The 21,911-nt window shown below is 43.1% G+C and overlaps 1 protein-coding gene across 10 annotated transcripts in view; it reads right to left on the reverse strand.

Annotated features, from left to right (window-relative positions):
- Positions 1-21,911, reverse strand: part of cacnb2a (calcium channel, voltage-dependent, beta 2a) — a 132,906-nt gene that overhangs the window by 44,125 nt on the left and 66,870 nt on the right. The window contains exon 1 of one of the 10 annotated variants that reach the window (XM_010905760.4): positions 21,086-21,432. The exons of 7 other annotated variants lie outside the window; for them this stretch is intronic. In XM_010905760.4, the coding sequence (XP_010904062.2) occupies positions 21,086-21,118 (33 nt within the window). In that variant the 5' untranslated portion in view covers positions 21,119-21,432. Of the gene's footprint in view, positions 1-13,702; positions 13,960-21,085; positions 21,433-21,911 lie in introns of those variants that run through there. 2 more of the 10 variants (XM_010905756.4, XM_010905762.4) reach the window with 2 other exon arrangements.

Below are 21,911 nucleotides of genomic sequence, written 5' to 3' on the forward strand. Positions count from 1 at the left end.
AAATGGAAGAAACACAAAAGAACTGTCAATCTCCCTGGGGCTCCATGCAAGATCTCACCTCGTGGAGTTGCAATGATCATGAGAATTGTGAGGAATCAGCCAAGAACTACAAGGGAGGATCTTGTCAATAATCTCAAGGCAGCTTGGACCATAGTCACTAAGAAAACAATTAGTAACACACTATGCCATGAAGGACTGAAATCCTGCAGCGCCCGCAAGGTCCCCATGCTCAAGTAATTTATTTGTAAGTGCAACTTATGAGGATGGTTTCCACTAACTCCTTAGCTTAGCATTTGGGATTTTGGGCATCTTACAGCACAACCTTACACATCCACATGTTCCAGAGACTCTCCTGATTATGATGAGTTTGTAGTTCCAACCAATTGATCATGGCGATTGTCTGTGACAAGACTGGTAGAGGTCAGACATGGGCAGCTGGCCGAGGTCTTTACCGACATCTTTAATGTCACTGGCCCAGGCGGTTGTCCCAACGTGCTTCAAGAGCGCAACCATTGTGCCAGTGCCGAAAGCAGTCAAGTGTGTCAAGCCTGAATGACTTTCGACCTGTCACACTCACCCCCACGATCATGAAATGCTTCGAAAGACTAGTTTTGGCCCAATCAAGTCCTGCCTCCCCCCAACACTGGATCCTAACCAGTTTGCCTAACGGTCAAACAGGTCTACAGAGGACGCCATCTCCACGGCTCTACACTCTGCCCTGACCCACCTGGACAAAACAACGCTATTATAATTATTAGAATAGACATTAGCTCAGCATTCAACACAGTCCTCTCCTCTAGGCTGGTCAACTAACTCCATGACCTGGGGATCAGCCCCTATCTCTGCATCTGGACTTTGGACTTCCTAACCAACAGCCCCCAGTCTGTCAGATTAGACAATCTCACCTCCTCACCCTGTTCTTGAATGCTGGTGTTCCACAAGGCTGTGTACTGAGCCCCCTCCTGTACTCCCTCTTCACCCATGACTGTGTTCCTGTACACAGTTCCTAAACAATTAGGCCTGATTAGTGACAATGACAAGTCAGCCTACAGGGAAGAGGTCAGGCACCTGGCGGCATGGTGCTCAGTCAACAACCTGGCCCTCAACTAAAAGAAAACCAAGGAGGTCATTGTGGATTACAGGAAGTCTAAAGGCTGCAGACTCGCCCCAGTCCTAATCGATGGTCCTGGGTGTCCACATCTCCGAGGACCTCTCCTGGACTCTCAACACCTCAGCCCTGTTCAAAAAGGCGGTGCAGTACCTATACTTTTTGAGGAGGCTGAAGAAAACCCACCTACCATCCAAGATCCTTGTGAACTTTTACCGCTGCACGATCGAGAGCATTCTGACAAAATGCACCAAAGTGTGATTTAGCAGCTGGTCCATAGCCGAACAGACGGCTTTAAAACGGGTGGTGAAAACTGCCCAGCACATCCCTGGTGCCCAGCTTCCTGCCATTGCAGACCTCCAGTGGAAGCGATGTCTGCGCAGGGCATTCGGCATCACCAGGGACACTTCACATCCATGACACAAACTGTTTGCTCTCCTGCCATCAGGCAGGCTGTACAGGTCTCTTCCTTCTCACACCAGAAGGCTAAGTAACAGATTCTTTCCACTTACTGTAACCCTGCTGAACCCTTATCCCACTTGTAACATACACAATACCTAATACTTGCAAAATATCTGCCCTCCTCTATTTTTCTTATTGCACATTTAGTATTGCTCATCTACACATTCCCCTGGAAATATACATATAAGTAAATATTTGTACATTTTCTGGCCTCTTCTATTTTCCTTATCGCACATTTAGTATTGTCATTTGTCCTGCATTTGCCTTTATTTCACATCTACACATTCCACTGGTAATATACATATACTTAATACTTGTAATTAGTAAATGTTCTGCCCTCTATTTGCACTTTGTGATGGCAATTCCATCGATCAGAACTCTTTAATGAGGAAGTACAGAGATGAAATTCTCTTGGCACAATTTAACAGTTTATACATTTTTTGCAAATAAGAGAGATGCGTCAAACGCTTACAAACATAATCGTGTCTCTAACTCAATACAGGTCATTCAACAGTATTTATTACAGTTAAAATGGGTGTGGTAAGTTGTTCCCCGTCTGTCTCGTGTCACTAAAACACATTCCCTTTGTTCTATTACTACCTAGGCTTCACACAAGGGGCAAGCTATCCTCCCCCACATGGGTAACCTCTTCAACTCTAGGAGAAGACTCACAGCATCTGGACAAACAACAGATAGACACTGATGGGTTATACAGATTTACTGATTTACGAGTAACCCTATAATCTGCTGATACCAGTCAATAATGACCCTAAACACCAGATACTACACCAGGCTAGATACTGAGCCATGGGGAGCAGAAAAGAACTGTCAAAAGACCTGCGTAACAAGGTAATGGAACTTAATGAAGACAGAAAATAATATAAAAAGATATCCAAAGCCTTGCAAATGCCAGTCAGTACTGTTCAATCACTTATTAAGATACGGATAATTCAGGGAGCTCTTGATACCAAGCCCAAGTCAGGTAGACCAAGAGATATTTCAGCCAAAACTGCCAGAAGGATTGTTTGGGATTGAAAGGAAAAACCCACAAGTAACCTCAGGAGAAATAAAGGTTGCTATGGAAAAAGACTGTGTGGTTGTTTCAAGGAGCACAAAACAACAATACTTGAACAAAAATTAGCTACATGGTCGAGTTGCCAGAAAGAAGTCTTTATTGCGCCAATGCCACAAAAAAGCCTGGTTACAATATACAGTGGGGCAAAAAAGTATTTAGGATTTTTTCCCCTCCTTTTGTCTCTCATATTTGAAGTGTACCTATGATGAAATGTACAGGTCTCTCTCATCTTTTTAAGTGAACTTGCACAATTGGTGGCTGACTAAATACTTTTTTGCCCCACTGTATCTGACAACACCTAGACACGCCTCACGACTTCTGCCACACTAATTTGGAGAAACGACACCAAAATAGAGCTTTATGGTCACAACCACAAGCGCTATGTTTGGAGAGGGGTCAACAAGGCCTGTATTGTGAACATAATACCATCCCCAATGTGAAGCATGATGGTGGCACACTGATGTTTTGGGGGGGGGGGGGGGGTGACCTCTAAAGGCACAGGGAATCTTGTGAAAATGTATGGCAAGATGAATGCAGCATGTTATCAGAAAATACTGGCAGACACTGGCATTCTTCTGCATGAAAGCGGCGCATGGGACGCTCTTGGACTTTCCAGCACAAGGCCAAGTTGACCCTCCAGTGGTTACAGCAGAAAAAGGTGAAGGTTCTGGAGTGGCCATCACAGTCTCCTGACCTTTATATCATCGAGCCACTCTGGGGAGATCTGAAATGTGCGTTCATGCAAGATGACCAAAGACTTGAGGCATTTTGCCAAGATGAATGGGCAGCTATGCCACCTGCAATAATTTGGGGCCTCATAGACAACTATTACAAAAGACTGCATGCTGTCATTGATGCTAAAGGGGGCAATACACATTATTAAGAACTATGGGTATGCCGACTTTTGAACGGGGGTAAGTTCATTTTTTTTCTTTGTTGCCATGTTTTGTTTTATGATTGTGCCATTCTGTTATGACCCACAGTTGAATGTGAATAAAATACATGTTTTTTCTGCTCAATCATGTTTTTTTTTACAAATGATACATACATTACCAATTCTCCATGGGTCTGTATATGACAGTCGTGCACAATTTTCTATTGGTGCAGCCTCCGCAATGACATTCATATTTTTTTTATTTTCAAGAAGATCAATCCCCTAGCACAATCTTTTTTTTTCCTTTTAGACATTACATATGAAAAGAAAACATCTGTTCTCATTGTACTATAATTCTAAGTGAAACAGTGAAAGGTAGGTTGTTAGAAAAATATATATATGCCATCTGTTTCTACATAAAGGACACTAGTAGTTTACATTTAAAAATGACAGAATTACTCATTCTTTGATGCAGAAAGTTTAAAACTTTTTTGGGAAATAAATATATTTGATCATGAACAAAATCATTTATTTTTTATTTACGCTCTGATTGTTCTATAAACCAGGCTTTTCAGCAACTAAACTGACCAGCAGGAAGTAAAAGCACTTGCCCATCCACATAAAGGTACACTAGGTAGGACTTTTTCATTAAAAAAAACGTTCCCCTATAAACATGTTGTGTAAGCTAATGAGGGCCGCTGAGACCTGTTCAGCAACACAGAGCGTGCCGCTCCTTTCCAGCCAATTCTATTCCAGCCATCCTGTTCCAGCCAATCGCCTTCTGCAAAGTGTGCCTTCTTCATTGGCTTATTTTGTAAACGCACATTTTACCTGGATTATATATAGCATAAGTATGACATAGAGTGCAAAATTTGCTTACTGTATGAAACTATAATGGCAGCTAAAGACCAGGAGAAATTCCTTCCTTGCTTACTACAGTATATGCTATGAAAACTGCAAGGAAGAGAAAGAAGACCTTGGAGAGTCAGGCGGAGCACAAAACTACAGATAGATCAAATAATAAAACAAGTGTCAAAACCGGTGCAGGACTGAAGGAATTGACAGGACTCTGAATTAGCTCTTTTTCTTCTGGATGGGTAAATAAACAAAACATTTCTAAATGTTTCTCATTATTATATGGATTGTTTATGTTTTAGACTAGTTATATATAGCTAGCTACCAGCAGGGGCGGCCCAGACTTTGTAGGGGCCTCCCCGCAAAGTCGGAGCTTGAGGATCCTAACCCAAATCCCTCAAAATGTAGCTTACACCACTGCCTCCTACGTCAATAGACTGATGACTGTCTGCCTTTAACTACACATATTCAGGAATGGAAAAGAGAAAATGAAAAAAATCTACAAAAACTACAAAAATGTGTCTGGTTGCTGGAGAAGACGTGCTGCAGCTTGCTACTGGCAGTGGCAGTGTATCGTCTGTGGAGGTGCTGATGATAGCTGATCCTCTCTGGCTTGTCTATAAACTGACGTAATCTTTGGGTGTTTTACGCGAGCTCAGAGAACACGAAAAGGCCATTGTTGCCAGAATCAGGGATTTTGAGACTATTTACCCACTTAGTGTGTGGGCTGAATAGGCACCCACCCGGACGTAAATTTACAATTCGGTACATACGTCGATCCTGGCGTAGAGTAACCTCATGGCCGACTTCTAAGATACCCAAATAGTACAACAAAACATAAAATGAATATGCAAAAAATATATTTATTATAGAGGGCAAGCACAGGCCCCCAACCTACTGCGGGCCCTTGGGCAGCCACACTCCCTGCACCCCCGATAGTTACGCCAATGATTTAGACCCTTTTTCAACTGGAAGTGGGAGGAAGATCTGTTATTTTGCCTACTTTCAGGGCTTCCTTTAGCTACCAGTCGAAACTGAGGTGTTCTCAACGAGCAGAGTTTTCTCGTCCTCAAAGTTTCTTGCTTTTTTATTTATTCATATCGGCCTAGCTTATGTGTTGCTATGCTCTGGGATACATCTAATAGATGGAATGGCTGGGGGGGGGGGCAGGAGAGGTTTGGGAACCACTGAAATAGGTGACTGTATTCACATAATTGTTATTAACGGTGTGAATTGTAGGAGCCCTTGGCAGGACCACTCTGGTATAGCACAAACAGAGTACAGTACCTGAAACATTGAGCATTTTAAATATTAACTTTAATGGTACTGTATACCATCAGGTTTGGGAAATAAGCTCCACCCTCATCATCAGCTCTACATGTTTTTCTAAAACAGCCTAAACATTTTGGGTCTCGTTTCAGGTGTATCTAAACCTGGCTCAAGCAGAAGTTATATTTTGAAGATTAGAAAGAGATTCTGACAAATTCTGACAAGTTAAAATACTATGAGGCCACAAATATACCACACTCAACTCTACAGTTATAATGAATTGTCAGAGCATCAGAGGCTGGTTAGAACCAGCACACAAGTCTATGTTATTTAATATTCAATCCCATGGGAAGAGTAGGCAGAAAGACATCACATTAGCTAATTGGTGTTTCATAAAGACACTCCCCTGCTTCTCAGAAACCCACAACCTCAGAAAGCCTCAAGCAACATCAGTAACTACAAAATAAGTGTTTTCAAGTTAACATGCTATAATATACCGCTGGTTTTTAAAAAATATGCCTTGAATATTGTGTAATTTCATTGTTTCATTGGCAGATTATTTTACAAGCAAATACCTCCTCAATAATAGTGAAATTTTCTTGATTCATTGGAAAAAACAATAGCAGTGTTGTCCTGTGTGAAAACAAACTGTGTGAAATACTTCCATACCGAGTGCTCTCTCTTCATCTGACTATGTGTTTTCCCAGTGGTGGCTCAGAGCTACTTGTTTCTTCAAGTTGGAGATTCTCCCTCTTCCCTCTTGCTCACCCACCCATTTCTTCTTTTGAATTCCATGCTGTCAGAGTGACCTTTCCATTCAAGACATTAACATTGTTGTCATCTATTGTCCACCAGGCGCTCTTGGAGACTTCCTCAATGAGCTTGACATGCTGATTAGTTCATTCCTAGATGATGGCTTCCCACTCATATTATTGTGTGACTTCAGCCTTCCAACATCCGCCTTTGACTCATTAGTTTCCAGTTGTTTTCTTCCACTGCATTCCGATTTTTACCTCACTCTTTCCTAATCAAATCCTACTCACAAAGTAGGCATTGGATTCGATACAATCTTTACTAGACGCTCTGTCAACTAACCTCACCACTACACCGCTCCAGTCGTCTGACCACTTCTTTGTCATATTCTCCTTTTCTCTCTTCTCAAGCCCAACACTCTCAGCCCCCTCCAATGTATTACGCCGCCACAACATTATTTCACTCTCCTCCTCAATCCCATCATCTCTCTCATCTTCTAAATCATTCTCCCTTATATCTCTGCCTCTTCAACCCTAGTCTCCGCACTTTCCAAGTCCTATCACTCTCACACTATCCCCTTTCCTCCCAGCCGGCTTGGATATTCCACCTGCTCAGTGGCTAGCTGACTAGCTATGAGCGCACGGAAGTGGGCTTCTGGCAGCTGAGCAAAAATCATAAAAACAAAAAACTTCAGAATTACTTAGAATCCTTCCAATCCCTACTCGCTACCTTCTCTTCCTCCAAAACTGCTGCTGAAGCCACCTTCTAAAACTTGAAATTCTTCCTCTAACACCAGGAGCATATTTTTCACCTTCTGCTCACACGCCACACATTAACCACTTTCCCCCTGCTCTTACCAGATGATATCCTGTGGTTAGCAATGGCTGGCTGCCCAACATCATGCCCCTTTGACTCTGCCCCTCCGCCCTTCTTCAGACAATCTCAGGAGACCTTCTCTCATTCCTCACCTCCCTCATCAACTCTTTGCTGAGCACTGACTGTGTCCCAGCAGACTTCGAGATGGTCAGAGTAGCTCCCCACTTAAAGAAACCGACACTTGACCACTCTTGTGTCAAAAACTACAGGTCAATATGACTCCTGTCTTTCCCTTCTAAGACACTTGAGCACGCTCACTTCACCCAACACTCTTCTTACCTCCTCGACCCAGCCAGGCAGGATTCAAAATGGGGCTACACAGAGACTGCTCTCCTCTGTGTAACAGAAGCTCTTCGCACTACCCAAGCTACTTTGCAAACACATTTTTTGAAAGAATATGAAAATGTAACTATATTTGAGGAGATATTTTCTGGAAATAAGTGAAATAATCTGCCAATGGAACAAGACAAATCACATAATATTCAAGGCATATTTTCTAAAACCAAGCGGTATTATCTAATACAACTTTAGATTGTTAAGAAAAATTAACCATATTTTAAGGATGGTTATATTGTTTTTAACCTGAGAACAAAATAAATATACTTGATAAGACCTTTTTTTGCAACTCTCTCCTCAGATCTCATTATCCGTGATATATCCATTGCCTTCGATTCTGTGAGTCATAGCATCCTACTTTCCACCCTCTTGGAATTTGGGTCTCCACACTCTTGGATTGCTACCTACCTGGGAAACTGCTTCTACCAGATGGCATGTAGAGGATGGGTGTCTGCAGCCTCTTACTACTGGTGTTCCCCAAAGCTCGGTCCTTGGCCCTCTGCTTTTCTCGATATACCAACAACATGGTCTTTCCTATCACCTCTATACAGATGACACTCAGCTTTTTTCCTCCTTCCCCCTTTCGACACCCAGCTGACAACATGCACCTCTGGGAGATATGACAAAGTTGTCTAAAGTATGGGAAAACTTAAAACTGAAGCTAAAATTTAAACTTAAAATGCAAAGCTAACTCGCAACGCTCGGAAGCATGACCGTGACGCATGATGCACCTGAAGAAAAAATTTGCAGATGAGGAAGACAGATCAGCATGATGAATTAAATCTTAGAATTATGCCATTGTCTGCTTTTTATAGGAAACAGCAGATCTCAGGATTTAGTTTAATCCAGATTATTTACATATTTTATAAAATATCTTCACCTGACATGAAAAAATGGTACAAGTAAATTGAAAAAACAAATAAATGAAAGGTTAATAAAGAATTTTATCTCCTTTTTGAAAACATTTGGCAGTACAGTGAGGGAAAAGAATATTTGATCCCCTGCTGATTTTTTACGTTTTCCCACTGACAAAGACATTTTCAGTCTATCATTTTAATGGTAGTTTTATTTGAACAGAGAAAGACAGAATAACAAAACAAAAAAAATCCAGGAAAACCTATGTCAAAAATTGTATAAATTGATTTGCATTTTAATGAGTGATATATTTGATCCCGGCTCCCAGGTGTCTTTTATACAGGTAACGAGCTGAGGTTAGGAGCACACTCTTAAAGGGAGTGCTCCTAATCTCTGTTTGTTCCCTGTATAAAAGGTAAATATTTATTCCGTCAATGTATATATTGAAAATGACTAGACTTAGACCTTGATGGGCTGAATATGCACGCTACAGGAAAATGCGACTAAATCAATTTCTGAACAGGAACTAAACTCTAGTCGCTGCAGGACAACAGGACTAAATCTGTCAGAGGAACAGACTACATATCGGTCACTACAGTAAAACAACACAAAGTTGATCTATATTTTTGACTTATTTAGTTTTGCTATAAATATCTCCTTTGGACTCTGAGAGAGACATACTCTTCCGTCATGTCTTTCAGTCTGTCTGTCTTTCACTGTCTCTGTCACTCTCTCTCTGTTGAGTAACTGTGGGTTCCAGTATGTCCGTGTGGTAAAGCCCACAGCTTCAGCCATATAACAACCAGGCTCCCACACGCCTGACACACATCCAATCACTCAGTCCTGAATGGCATGCCCGGGTGCACAGAATGTAACATACACACAGATGTCTAGGAACACACAGGTACACACGGTAATGTAAAGGTCTGTGTGTCTCTGCTCATATAGTGAGTATACACAGGCAGAGACATACTAGCAGACAGTAACACACTCAAGGTTATGATGCCGGCCGGCTGCACATTATGTTCAACTTCATAGCCCTGTTACGTAATTATCAGGCAGGCTTATGCTTTTTTTTAATGCAAAGGGCACTGAAGTCCCTTACGCAGCCTTTGTATTCCGACCCCTTCACTTTCTCCACATATTGTCATGTGATGAAATACATTTTACAATTCATTAACTTTTTTGCCGTAAATGTATGCCCAATACCAAGAAAAAAGCGAGAAACGTGTACACAAAAAAAAAATTTTTAATCAATCACCAGTGAAAGCATAAACAACAAAATGTGGAGAAATTGAAGTCAATGTACCCTTCCAGTCGCACAAGGTCTCAGATAATTCATCTCAACGCACCATCACACTCCGCTCTGTTCCCCTATGTCTGGGATCAAAACAACCTCCCTTGCTCACACTTCCATTCTGCCAGGCTCATTAAAACTACCCAAGCATCCCATCCAAAAAGAGGGGAGATACTTTGCATGAGCTATCGTGTAGCCGTACCTGGCGTCCCACTTGAAAAATTCATCATGAATATTATCCATATTCATCTCCCGCATCAGAGCTGAGACATTGCTCATTAACTATCCATGTCTCTTCGCTCCTGCATGTCTATAAATATAACCGCTGATACTTTATGCATTATCCTCAATGTTTTCCGTATCCGCCTCTTACCTCCTTCCTGAAAACACTTTGAAGACTGAACATCTCCTCACCGTCACACCCTTAATACCATTGCTGTGGAAATGTCTCTCAAAGAAATGTGTTTAGAAAACTAGCCGGCTCTGTAATTGAGGGTCCTGTGGGTCGAGCAAACAGGGCCAGAGGTTGTTAATGACATGAAGGCCCACAATGTACTGACACCCTGACATCCTCTTTACCAGGGGTTTGAGCAGTGTGTCTCAGAGCAATGTTATAGGGTACTGGGGTACAGTCTTTACTTGCTCAGCGGCAATATGGCTTCAGAATGTGTAAACCTCCACTCGTGGTTTAGTGGGCCAATAAGTGATGTTGTGTGGAGAGTACTGAGGGTACAGATGATAAAATATAAAAGATTGGTAGATCAAAGTATTCAGAGACTTATTTTCCATATTTTGTTACATTGCAACCTTATTCTAAAATGTTTTTTCCCTTAACAATCTACACACAATACTCCAGACTGACCAAGCATTTTTTCAACATTTATTTTAAAAACACATTTCCATTTCAGGTATTCAGACCCCTTAGTAATATGTTGAAGCACATTTGTGGGCAGTTACAGCTTCATGTCATTTTGGGTATGACGCTACAAGCTTGGCACACCTGCATTTGTGGGTGTCTCCCGTTCTTCCCCGCAGATCCAAACAAGCTCTGTCAAATTGGATGGGGAAGGTTTTTGTCTGGGCTCCCTCTGGGCCACTCATGGACACTCACAGACTTGCCCTGAAGCCATTGCTGCATCCTCTCAGGATTGTGTGATGGCAATTCCATCGATCAGAACTCTTTAATGAGGAAATACAGAGACGAAATTCTCTTGGCACATAAGGGGCTCTCAGTCCTTTAATCAGTGAGAATACATTGGTTAGAGAAATTTCCAAAACAATTGTTGTCCTGTTGGAATCCTTCACACTAGGCTGAGGTCCGTAGCACTCTTGAGCCGGTTTTCATCAAGGATCTGTCTGAATGTTTCTCCATTCAGCTTCTCCCTAGATCCTGAGTAATCTCTCAAACCCTGCTGCTGAAATACATCCCTACAGAATTGTGCTGCCACCATGCTTCACTGTGGGGATGGCAATGGCCAGGTTTACTCCCGATGTGCTGCTTAGCATTCAGGCAAAATAATTAAATCTTGGTTTTATCAGGGCTCTTGATCACCTCCCTGAGAAAAGCCATTCTCCCTCCAATGGCTGTTTGTCCGGGTGGCCAGCTCTGGAAATGGTGATTCCAAACATCTTCCATTAAAGATTGATGGAGGGCAATGTTCTTGGGGACCTTCAATGCTGCAGGCATGTTTTGGTATCCTTCTCCAGATCTGTGCTTCGACAGAATCCTCTCTCGGAGCCATGTGGACAATTCCTTCACCTTAATGGCTTGGATTTTACTCTGACATACAGTGTCAACAGTGGGACTTTATATAGACCGGTATGTGCCTTTCCAAGTCTAATCAAGTTAATTTACCACAGCTGGACATCAATCAATGTGTACTAATAGCAAAGGGTATACAGTGGGGAGAACAGGTATTTGATACACTGCCAATTTTACAGGTTTTCCCACTTACAAAGCATGTACAAGTCAGTAATTTTTATCATAGGTACTCTTCAACTGTGAGTGACGGAATCTAAAACAAAAATCCAGAAAATCACATTGTATGATTTTTAAGTAAGTAATTTGCATTTTATTGCATGACATAAGTATTTGATACATCAGAAAAGCAAAACTTAATATTTGGTACAGAAACTTTTGTTTGCAATTACAGAGATCATTGGCAAACTTCAGATGGGCCTGTACATGCGCTGGCTTGAGCAGGGGGACCTTGCGTGCGCTGCAGGATTTTAATCCATGACGGTGTAATGTGTTACTAATGGTTTTCTTTGAGACTGTAGTCCCAGCTTTCTTCAGGTCATTGACCAGGCCCTGCCGTGAATTTCTGGGCTGATCCCTCACCTTCCTCATGATCATTGGTGAGATCACAAGGTGAGATCTTGCATGGAGCCCCAGACCGAGGGAGATTGACCATCATCTTGAACTTCTTCCATTTTCTAATAATTGCGCCAACAGTTGTTGCCTTCTCACCAAGCTGCTTGCCTATTGGCCTGTAGCCCATCCCAGCCTTGTGCAGGTCTACAATTTTATCCCTGATGTCCTTACACAGCTCTCTGGTCTTGGCCATTGTGGAGAGGTTGGAGTCTGTTTGATTGAGTGTGTGGACAGGTGTCTTTTATACAGGTAACAAGTTCAAACAGGTGCAGTTAATACAGGTAATGAGTGGAGAACAGGAGGGCTTCTTAAAGAAAAATGAACAGGTCTGTGAGAGCCTGAATTCTTACTGGTTGGTAGGTGATCAAATAATTATGTCATGCTATTAAATGCAAATTAATTATAAAAAAATCCTACAATGATATTTTCTGGATTTTTGTTTTAGATTCCGTCTCTCACAGTTGAAGTGTACCTATGACATACCTCTACATGCTTTGTAAGTAAGAAAACCTGCAAAATCTGCAGTGTATCAAATACTTATTCTCCCCACTGTCAATACTAATATAAATGTGATATTCTGTTTTCATAGTTTTTGTATGAATTTGCATAAAAATTAAATAGCTGTTTTTGCTTTTTCACAAAGTGGTATTGTGTATAAATAATTTCGTTTTTTTTTATTAAATACATTTTTGTATAAGTCTGGAGCATAACAAAATGTGCAAAAAGTGAAGGGGTCTGAATACTTTTTGAATGTGCTGTATGTACTATGGCCTACTGATTAATCATTTATCTCATTTGGATATACATTTCAGCAGGATTTATTGTCCGTATGTCTACATTCCATATGCATTTTATACAGTGTTGCAAAAAACAATTCCCCACAGGGTTAAATAATGATTATATTATCTAGTAGAAAAGTTAAGCATTGTAAATTCCAGTTGTAGTGCACCACTTTGACCAAGTGTGATTTGGGACATATCTCTAGCCATAACCTATAACCACCACACCAATCTAGCATGTCTCTTTGTATCTTCGACATGTGCTGGTGGACAAACGCAAAGAATTCTAAAACACGCCCTCAAAACATGACTTAACACAAACATTCCAAGGATGATGAACTGACCAATCAGCAATCTAAAGGCCAAGCTGGCCAATCAGCATTTTTACATTAAAGTTTGTAATGACAGTTATACACCCATATTATTCAGCTGTTCGCTTACACTAGCCACATTTAACAACACAGAAAAAAAATAAGTAAAACATATAGTTGTAAAATGTGCAAGTGATTTTAGGTCTTATTATTATACAGAAATCTGGAAACACAGGATTGAATACATTAACTGATAAAGTCCAGAATGATGTATTGGGTCTGAGCTACCCTGAGTGACAGTACCAAGATGATGAGCACACTGACAGTGCTGATATCTCATCATCATCATCATCCCCACAGTACCCTGACCACAAACCCCAATCACCCTGACCCCTAAACATGATGTAAATTATATGCGCACGCACACACACACACACACACACACACACACAGGTAAGTGTATGTGAAGTTGGCTTACACAGTCATCTGAGTTCTTGGCACGACCTCCCTTTGCTCTTTTCAGCAGCCGAATCCAGGTGGCCTTCATCAGCCACGCTGGTCATTCAGTGTCCTGGGCCACTGCTAGGTATCCCTCCTATGACAGTAAATGCCTGGAGTCCTGCCTCTTCAAAACACCTACCGTTGCTAGGGCAAACTTTTGGTGTGACCGACGACACCTTTATTGTAAATGCTATCTCTAACCACTACTGCTACCGTTGGTGACGCTACAGTTAGTTGAAAAGCTACTGCTACAAGCGACGCTCCAGCTACAGGCTCTCCACATGAGCTCCCCCCCCCCGGATGCATAATCTCAGCAGCCCGGCCCCCGCCTCTCCGCCTGTCTCCTCTCTCTCCACTGGTGCCAAGGCTGCCTGGGCAGAGTGAGCAGGGTGGCGGCGTTGTTGCTGCTTCTCACGCCCCGGTCACCCAGCAGCTCCGTCTCCCACCATGTCGTCCTTGGTCCGCAGGCTGCGCTGCCATGCTCCTTCCTCGGGGGACAGATGACAGCACGCCTCCCTGGATCCTGGGATGATCAGTGTGAGGATGCGACAGTCGCTGATGCTAAGAGGGTGCCTGCCGCACGCATTCCCGGCTCTCCCCACCCTGTCAATGTATGGATCTGGCGCTCTCTCTCTCACTCACACCGGATCTCCTGCCTTTCAGAATCTGTTGTTCTGCTGCCTTATTTCTGTCTCTTACTCCCTCCCTTTATTTTACCTCTCACTGCCTCCCACCCTCCCCTCCTCCCTCATTTTCTCATGTTTCTATTCACAGTTGTTCCATCTGCTCTGGAGTCTCTGCTGTGATTAAAGATGCCCAGTACATAGGGCTTGTTTGAGTGTGTGTGTGTTTGTGTGAATTTGGTGATGGGTTCATGTTTGTTGACTATATTGAGCTATGAGTACATTATAAAATATATAGTTGCGCACAGGCGCACAAACACGTCCGTCCAAAGTTCAGTGCCATGCCTTTGGCTCTCTAGTGGTGAATGCCCTGTGTGCATGCCCTGTACTCCTCCACTTGGCTCAGGGATTTTGGTTAATGGGCCAACGGTCTTGACCACTAGGCTATCGGGCCCGCTGCGAGAGAGAGAGAGACTGAAAATAGATGTTCTTCTGAACTTCAGAGACGCTGTCGCTAAAAAAAGCCAAGTGCAGAGGATCCCTGGTAATTCACAAGAATACGCCTACAACATTTTTCACCATCATAAATACTTCAGGACTAGCAAGCACACACAGTTCCTTCTGGGTGTTTCCTTTTTTTAGTATGGCTTAAGACTCTTGCTTTCAGGTGAGAATGCCTTTCTAGAAATTACAGGTCAGCAACTCCATTTCAGAGCTGGATTACTCAGTCCAACCCCTTGAAGCAGTGAGACGGTGAGTGAGATCGTTGGTCTGGTCACCACAGGTCATGAGAGCAATGAGAGGTTACACGGATCTAGACTGAGAGAGCGTAGAAGTTTGGCTAACAGCTAGCAGACATTCTCCAAGGGGAGAATATGACATGCTAATCAGTCCTACTTGTCATAACCAATCAATGCCACAGTTCCGCCTGCCCAGCGATCATGTCAACATGCTCTAGGCTGCACCTCACATGGAACCCTATTCCCTGTTCAGTGCTCTACTCTCAAACAGTCCATATCTTCCCTGGTCAAACGCAGTGCGCTAAACAAGGAGCGCAATTAGGTACGAAGCTCGGGCGGATGACATGCTGATTTAGCACCCTCCTACATGAAATGAAAGGCTGGGTGAAGAAGAATATAATTCTAGTTCATCAAGAACAATTAACCTAAAGAGCGAGGAAATTACCATTGAGGGATAGATTTGAATGACTCTACCGGTTCTGCGCAATGACAGCAAGAGCACAAACAGCTCAGAAACTAGGCTGTTTCTGATGGTCCCATCACTACTAACAATGGCAGAGAAACAATACAGCTTTGTGGAAATATCTACACTTGGCTAACCACCCGGCGCCACAAGTGACAGCTATGAAACTGGAGAAGGCGGCAACGTTGAGAAGTGCGCAGAAGCACAATACCTAAAGCCTTTGATATAGTCAAACGGCGGGTGAGCCAGCGTGAGGCATCGTTAGCCCCCAGTGTGTGGCACAGGTTTTCCACAGGGAGTTCTGTGCCCTTTGGCCTGAGTGACAGGCCTTGGCTAGGCTGGTGTCTGTCTGCCTGCTTAAAGGACGGGACGCCCACCTGGAATCAGCCTGACAGAGAAAAACCTTTGGCTGCTTGACGTAGTCGACCGAGGGTCATGCTGGGACGTTTGTGCGTTTGTGTCTAGAGTTCGTGGACCCATATTGGGTGTAGATCAGCTAGCCGATTAGCGGCGCGCACTCCTAGTTGGTCAATCGGCGACGTTGATCTCTCCGAGACCTCAGCGTGATTGTCTCCCTTGCTTTTGTGGGGCGGTCATAAACAGCCCATCATAGGTGACTGTTGTCGTTGTGACCACTGGTTTGTGCCCCGCGTGGGCCGATTAAACAAAGGAAGACACAATAAAGTTACATATGTGTGGCGATAGAGTCGACGACACGCTTCCCTGTGAGTGAGTTTGTGTGTGTGAGACAGAGATTGGACAATGGACTGCTTAAAAGGACTTATTGATCATTCTGGGTGGTTCTACCAAGGAAACCACACACGGTGCGATCGCATGGTGGTCAGCGCTTTAGATAACAACTCACTACGGCTAATTACAAGCATTGAACGGCCGTGTGGCTCTACAGGGCTGTGTGGCAGCAGCCTTAGTCCCCGGGCAATGTCAGCTTTCCCTTCTGCAGAGGGCATTCATACTTCACTAGGGAATCACCCGTTGTTTTCTATTTTACAAGCACTGGTAGTTATTAATAGACAACAGGGACTATTCTAAAAGGTGTTTTTTTTGTGACAAGAGAGTGAAGGCTGTGACGTCAAATGCTTTAAAAAAAAATAGGTGTGCAAATCTCTATATAACTTCCAGGCTTGATTAAGGGAAAATAAAGAATGAGTGCAAAGCTGAAATGTTCTCTCGTGTTCCTGAGACTTGACATGGTACATTGTTTATAGTACATCGCTCCTTGATCACCTCTTTGCATACCCTGGCTCCTCTCTTCTGCTCCCCTTCCCCTGACCCCCTGCTAACTCCCTCTGTCCCTCACTTATCCTCGGCTTCCATTCCACAGCACATCTCTCCGCTCCTCTTCTCCCCCCTCCCCTCATTTTCCATTATATTAGCCCATCTCTCTCTCTTTCTCTCTCGCCACCTCATATCACCCTCCCCACCCTCCCCGTCCTCCCCTCCCCTCCGGGGACAGCCGGTGACTCTTCAGCCCTCCCAGGAAGAGTAGGAAGGATAAGAAAGTGCATCCCTGGCAGTTTCCCTTCATTAATACATTATGAATAACATGTCAATGCGGGGATGCATTTAATATAACAATGCCTGTATTTTTTTGGGTGTGGAATTTGAATTTTAGCAAGCACCACTAGCATTACCAACCTGGAAGGTTGAGAATAGAAGGAAGCTCTATAAAAACTGTCAAATCCCATTCTTAGAACTAGTGCCATGAAAAGATGGAAGTATTTTATCCCACAGCATGTCCATAAAATCAGTGGATGTCCATATATTACATTGTGCTTTTTTTCAACATCTTTTGACAGACAGTGGTGTTGACATTCAGGAACAAAGCCTGCATCCCAAACGCACTAGTTCTGAACGGGTCAAAGGAAGCGTGCTATGTAGGGAATGGGGTGCCATTTGGGAAGCGCCCACAGTGAGCCAGCCAGTGTTTTTTTTGTCACTGTCTTCATTATACAGTGGAACAAATGCTTCATAGCCGTCTGCCTGTCAATGTTACATCACTCATAGCAAACACAAAGTCTATTAAATCATCATTATCCCATGCACAGAGATGACTGTCCCCTTCTGCAGCAAGAATCAATCAATCAATCAAATGTATTTTATAAATGGCTTTTTACCTCAGCAGTTGTCACAAAGTGCTCATACTGACATCCAGCATGAAACCCCAAGGACCAAGAAATGCAAATGAAGAAGCCTACTGCCTAGAAAAGACTAGTAGAAAGGCAGGACCCTCATAAAAAAACCTAACGAGGCACCAAGCTCTGTGAAGTTCACATCTCACTGTGGAAAGACAATGGCACACAAAGACAAAACATGTTCTGTCGCTCAATCACACCCAAGTTGATCAATGAAGAATCGAAGCAAAGAGGAAGTGTGTGTGAATGTGACAGACAGAGAAATGAGAGATAAAGGTGAGAACATTTGATGAGGTGAGCGATAACGCAAGAAACTGGCAGAATGAGAGAATGTGTGAGTGCGCGGGTGTTGGTGTGCGTTCCTGAACGTCTCCCTAATTCGTGTCCAAGCGCGAGTGCGTAGGAACGCGTGCCGAGGTAATGGCTTCTCTGGTGGTGGAGCAGGGAGCCCGGCTGCCTGCGTGGAAGTCAAGGTGACACTCAGGGAACTGGGAAGGAACAGGGAAAGTGTTTACCCAGCATTCCATGTGCCAAGCGTCCTTGTCTGTGCATTAGGTAAGTGCACCGTCGCATCGAGGTGATTGACTCACCAGCTGTCATTCAAACGTTAATGTCCCAAGGAGCAGGGCCGCCACCTCCCATGGTCCCCTGTTCTCCACGGAGCACGCAGGGCTCAGGTGAAAAGCAGTGCACTTACAAGATGCTAGGGAAAGGAGTTAAAGCAGGCGCACCAATCCGAACAGACAAAATAGATGACCACGCAGGAACACATCACTAGAGGCAGCAGAGAGGGTGTTATACCACATAATGGGCAGGGAGCTGGTAAAGGAATAGGGTTTGATAAAAGGAATAGGTTAAGGGAGAACAGGCCATGGGGGGTGGTGTGCTTGCTCATAGTGCTTGCATCATCAATAGTTTGTCAGGAGCCGGGCGGCGCCTGTGGATGATTGATAATTGCTGGATGAGAGGACTCACTCAGCTGAGACTTACTAACTCTAGCCTCAAAAATGGGCCAGCCGTATGGCAGCTCAGGCAAATGCCAGACGGGCTGCTGCAGCTTTTCGCCTCTAGGCTGGTGTGAATGTGAGTTTTCTACAGAACAATCTTTATTTGTTCTAAATACCCTTGCTTTATTTGGTCCCAGTCCTTCCATGTCCATTCTCATTGGAGCAGTGGTCAAAACCAGAACAAAAGAGCCATGAAAAAAAACAAACCTGGTACAGTGTACGTCACAGCTGTCTGGACTCAGTGGAAATGACTCTGTCCTGTACTGCTGTCTAGGGTCATTCTGCTCCCATGCAGCCAGCTGTTTGAGTGCAGTAACAACACTGTAATGTAATATACAGCTCTATTCCGACCTGTCTGTTCCTTAAGGTGTGAGGAAATAGGAACCAGTCACTTTACATGACGTACACAAAGAGATGCCCTGCACAACAGGCTGAGTCAGATGGACTACTCCCAACGCTCGCGCACACACAACACGCGCCAATGTGTACCAGTGAATGGAGTTTCCGACCACCGTCATCGGTTGGAACACGGATCAATATGTTGATTCATAACTCCAGAGCACATTCATCTCCAGTACAGTAAAGAACAAAGCAGGTCTGTCAGTAATGTAAAAACGTTTCACATCCAGCTCTCTGAACAGAATATTGATGTGTTGGCCTGTAGTGTTACATATTCCCCATGGAGGAAGTGGTTCTCCCATTCCCTCAAGCCCTTTCTCTTCTATAGCATTCTCATATGTCCCTCATTAAAATGCACATCTGTCAATCAACACATACAAGAACCAAATGTAATTCTATAGTTGTCAGTATGTGAGTCATTGACTGGAACAGCAAACAGCAGCAGAATGGGAAGAGACAGACGTCCCTCTCCATCCCTCTCTCTCTGTGTCACACACACAAACACGCGTGAGGTAGCAGGAAGGTACACAATACCATATGTCACATACAGAGTCAAAGACACAGGCACATGGGCACAAAAAGTGGTACAAAAAGGCCATATAGTTTTAATAATGCTCCACTCTCAGTAATGCACTTTATGGCCAACCTTTCAAGTGGACAATGTTAATTGGCTGTGGAGGAGATGACAACTGCATACCAAATAGTGTAAGTGTACCAACATTTACGTTTATATAGTTTTTATATAGTGGAGACAAAATTGTAGATTCATCTCCACATAAAAAGTTATATAAAAACTAAGCTAACAAATCACTGCAAGAACAAAGCAATGTTTTTTTTACACATACAATGTACTGTATATAGTACTGTAATACTGAACTACAGGCTGGTATAGCATTGTAACTTTGCTACATTATTATTTTTGAATATTCTTACTATTGATACCCATATTGACATACTGACATTGTGCTGGATCCGCTACCCAGCCTCAGTTGGTTTTTAAATGTAGTTTGACATTTATTCAAATTAATGTTGCATCTTTTGTGGAGAACTGTGTTTACAGAACTGTGTTTTACAAAAATATTAGCCTTAGCATTTTGTGCATTAAAAGTGTCTTAGCAATCAAGAAAATGTGTAAACAGCTGTACCATTTGGGATGCCTCGTGTATGTGATGCAGCTCTTTGAAGCAGGATGGGTTATTTCTGTACATGGACAAAATCATAATTACCTACTACCTCCATTGAGGTTTAGAGGTAACTAAACAAACTACAATGTAAACATAACAGCCTAAATTATGCTAAAATAGAGTTAGTAAATCCAAACTATGTAGAAAACCTAGAAAGGATAAATGTATCCTTTCCTAAAGTCTCAATCAAATCAATCTTTAAAGCTTTAAAGTTAGACATTCAATAGCAAACATTTGTGATTGCAACCAGGGGAAAATAAGTTCTGAAGAGCCGTGGTTGAAGAAAGTGGGCTTCTGAAAGTTCACTATCCAAACAGTCTCTGTAACCGGAGGACCAGGCATGACCCATGTCCCAGGTATTTCTTTTTCTAACTTAACAGGGATTGTAGCAGCTTTCTACTTTAAACTAGTAACATTAAATCTCAAAGTTAGACAAGATGCTCAAAAAAACTGCTACCCCAAAAATGACCCTCTTCACATGGTGCATAATAGCGGCAACACTCTCGAGCAACAAATTACTTCCAGGAAAAGTTCTAAGAAAACAAAATAGGAAGTCCAAGATTACGCCCTTTGAAATTTGGCAGAGAAAATGAATTCTTCAGCATTCCAGAACATTCCTCCATTGTTCATAGAGTAAAGTGCTAAAGACCGAGAGTAACAGAGAGAAAGAGAAGAAAGAAAGTGCAACAGCAGAATGCGAGCAGCATACTGATACTGCGCCTCACATAAAGCAGGCTAAGTATGTTTACAGTATGTATAGGTGATGGAGTGGAGACTGTAAAAGGACTCACCACATCGGACTCCTCACTGCCAGACAGATACATAGTATCTGCCCTATCCGGCTCTGCTGTAGCTCTGCTTTGGCCGGTCTGGGAGAAAAAACTCCTCAGCTCCTGCCCATCTCCTCCCAGTCCCAGCACAACAAGAGGAACTCCTACTACAACCAGCAAAACACTGAAGCTACATAGAGAGGCTGCTCGTTCTTCCTATTTCAAACTATGGTAACCCACAGTAACTAAGCCACAGAAAGTTGGAAGTTTGTGTTTGGGAGTTTCAGCCCTTGTAAGGCCCAGTCCCGTCACTGCAGAGAGAGAGAGTCAGAGAGAGAGAGACCAGCCTCTTCTTTCCCACGCTGGGAGAACCCTCCTTCAGTGCGCCGCAATCGTTCTCCATTCCCCGAAAACAAGCCCACCCCGTGCCCCATGAACCCCTCCCACACACAAATACACACACACACACACAGTAAGGAAGTAGGATTGTTGGCCAACAGGGCAGGCCTGAAAATTCCAGAATGCACTGAAAGCAGCTGCAGTGACGTTTAATGTCTGACTGTGTGTGTGTTCTAGAGAGTTTACATGTGTTTGGCTCTGCCTTGAAGAGGTTACACTTTGAGGAAAGGAATGGTAAAGCCTTACTGTAAGTCTGTACGCTGGGTGACTGTAGTGGTTACTGTAATAAAAGTCATTTAACTTCAAACAACCATATCCATCTTTCTTTTTTTTTTTTCACTAAACACGTTTCTCTGTGTATCTTCGGTATGATGTGTGATGTGTGTTAAATCATCTTACTGCTCATGTTAGCAGAAATAGGCTCAAGTTTTAAATAATATATTAAAAA

Source organism: Esox lucius, chromosome 21 (assembly GCF_011004845.1).
Source record: "Esox lucius isolate fEsoLuc1 chromosome 21, fEsoLuc1.pri, whole genome shotgun sequence".
Taxonomy (NCBI): Eukaryota; Metazoa; Chordata; class Actinopteri; order Esociformes; family Esocidae; genus Esox; species Esox lucius.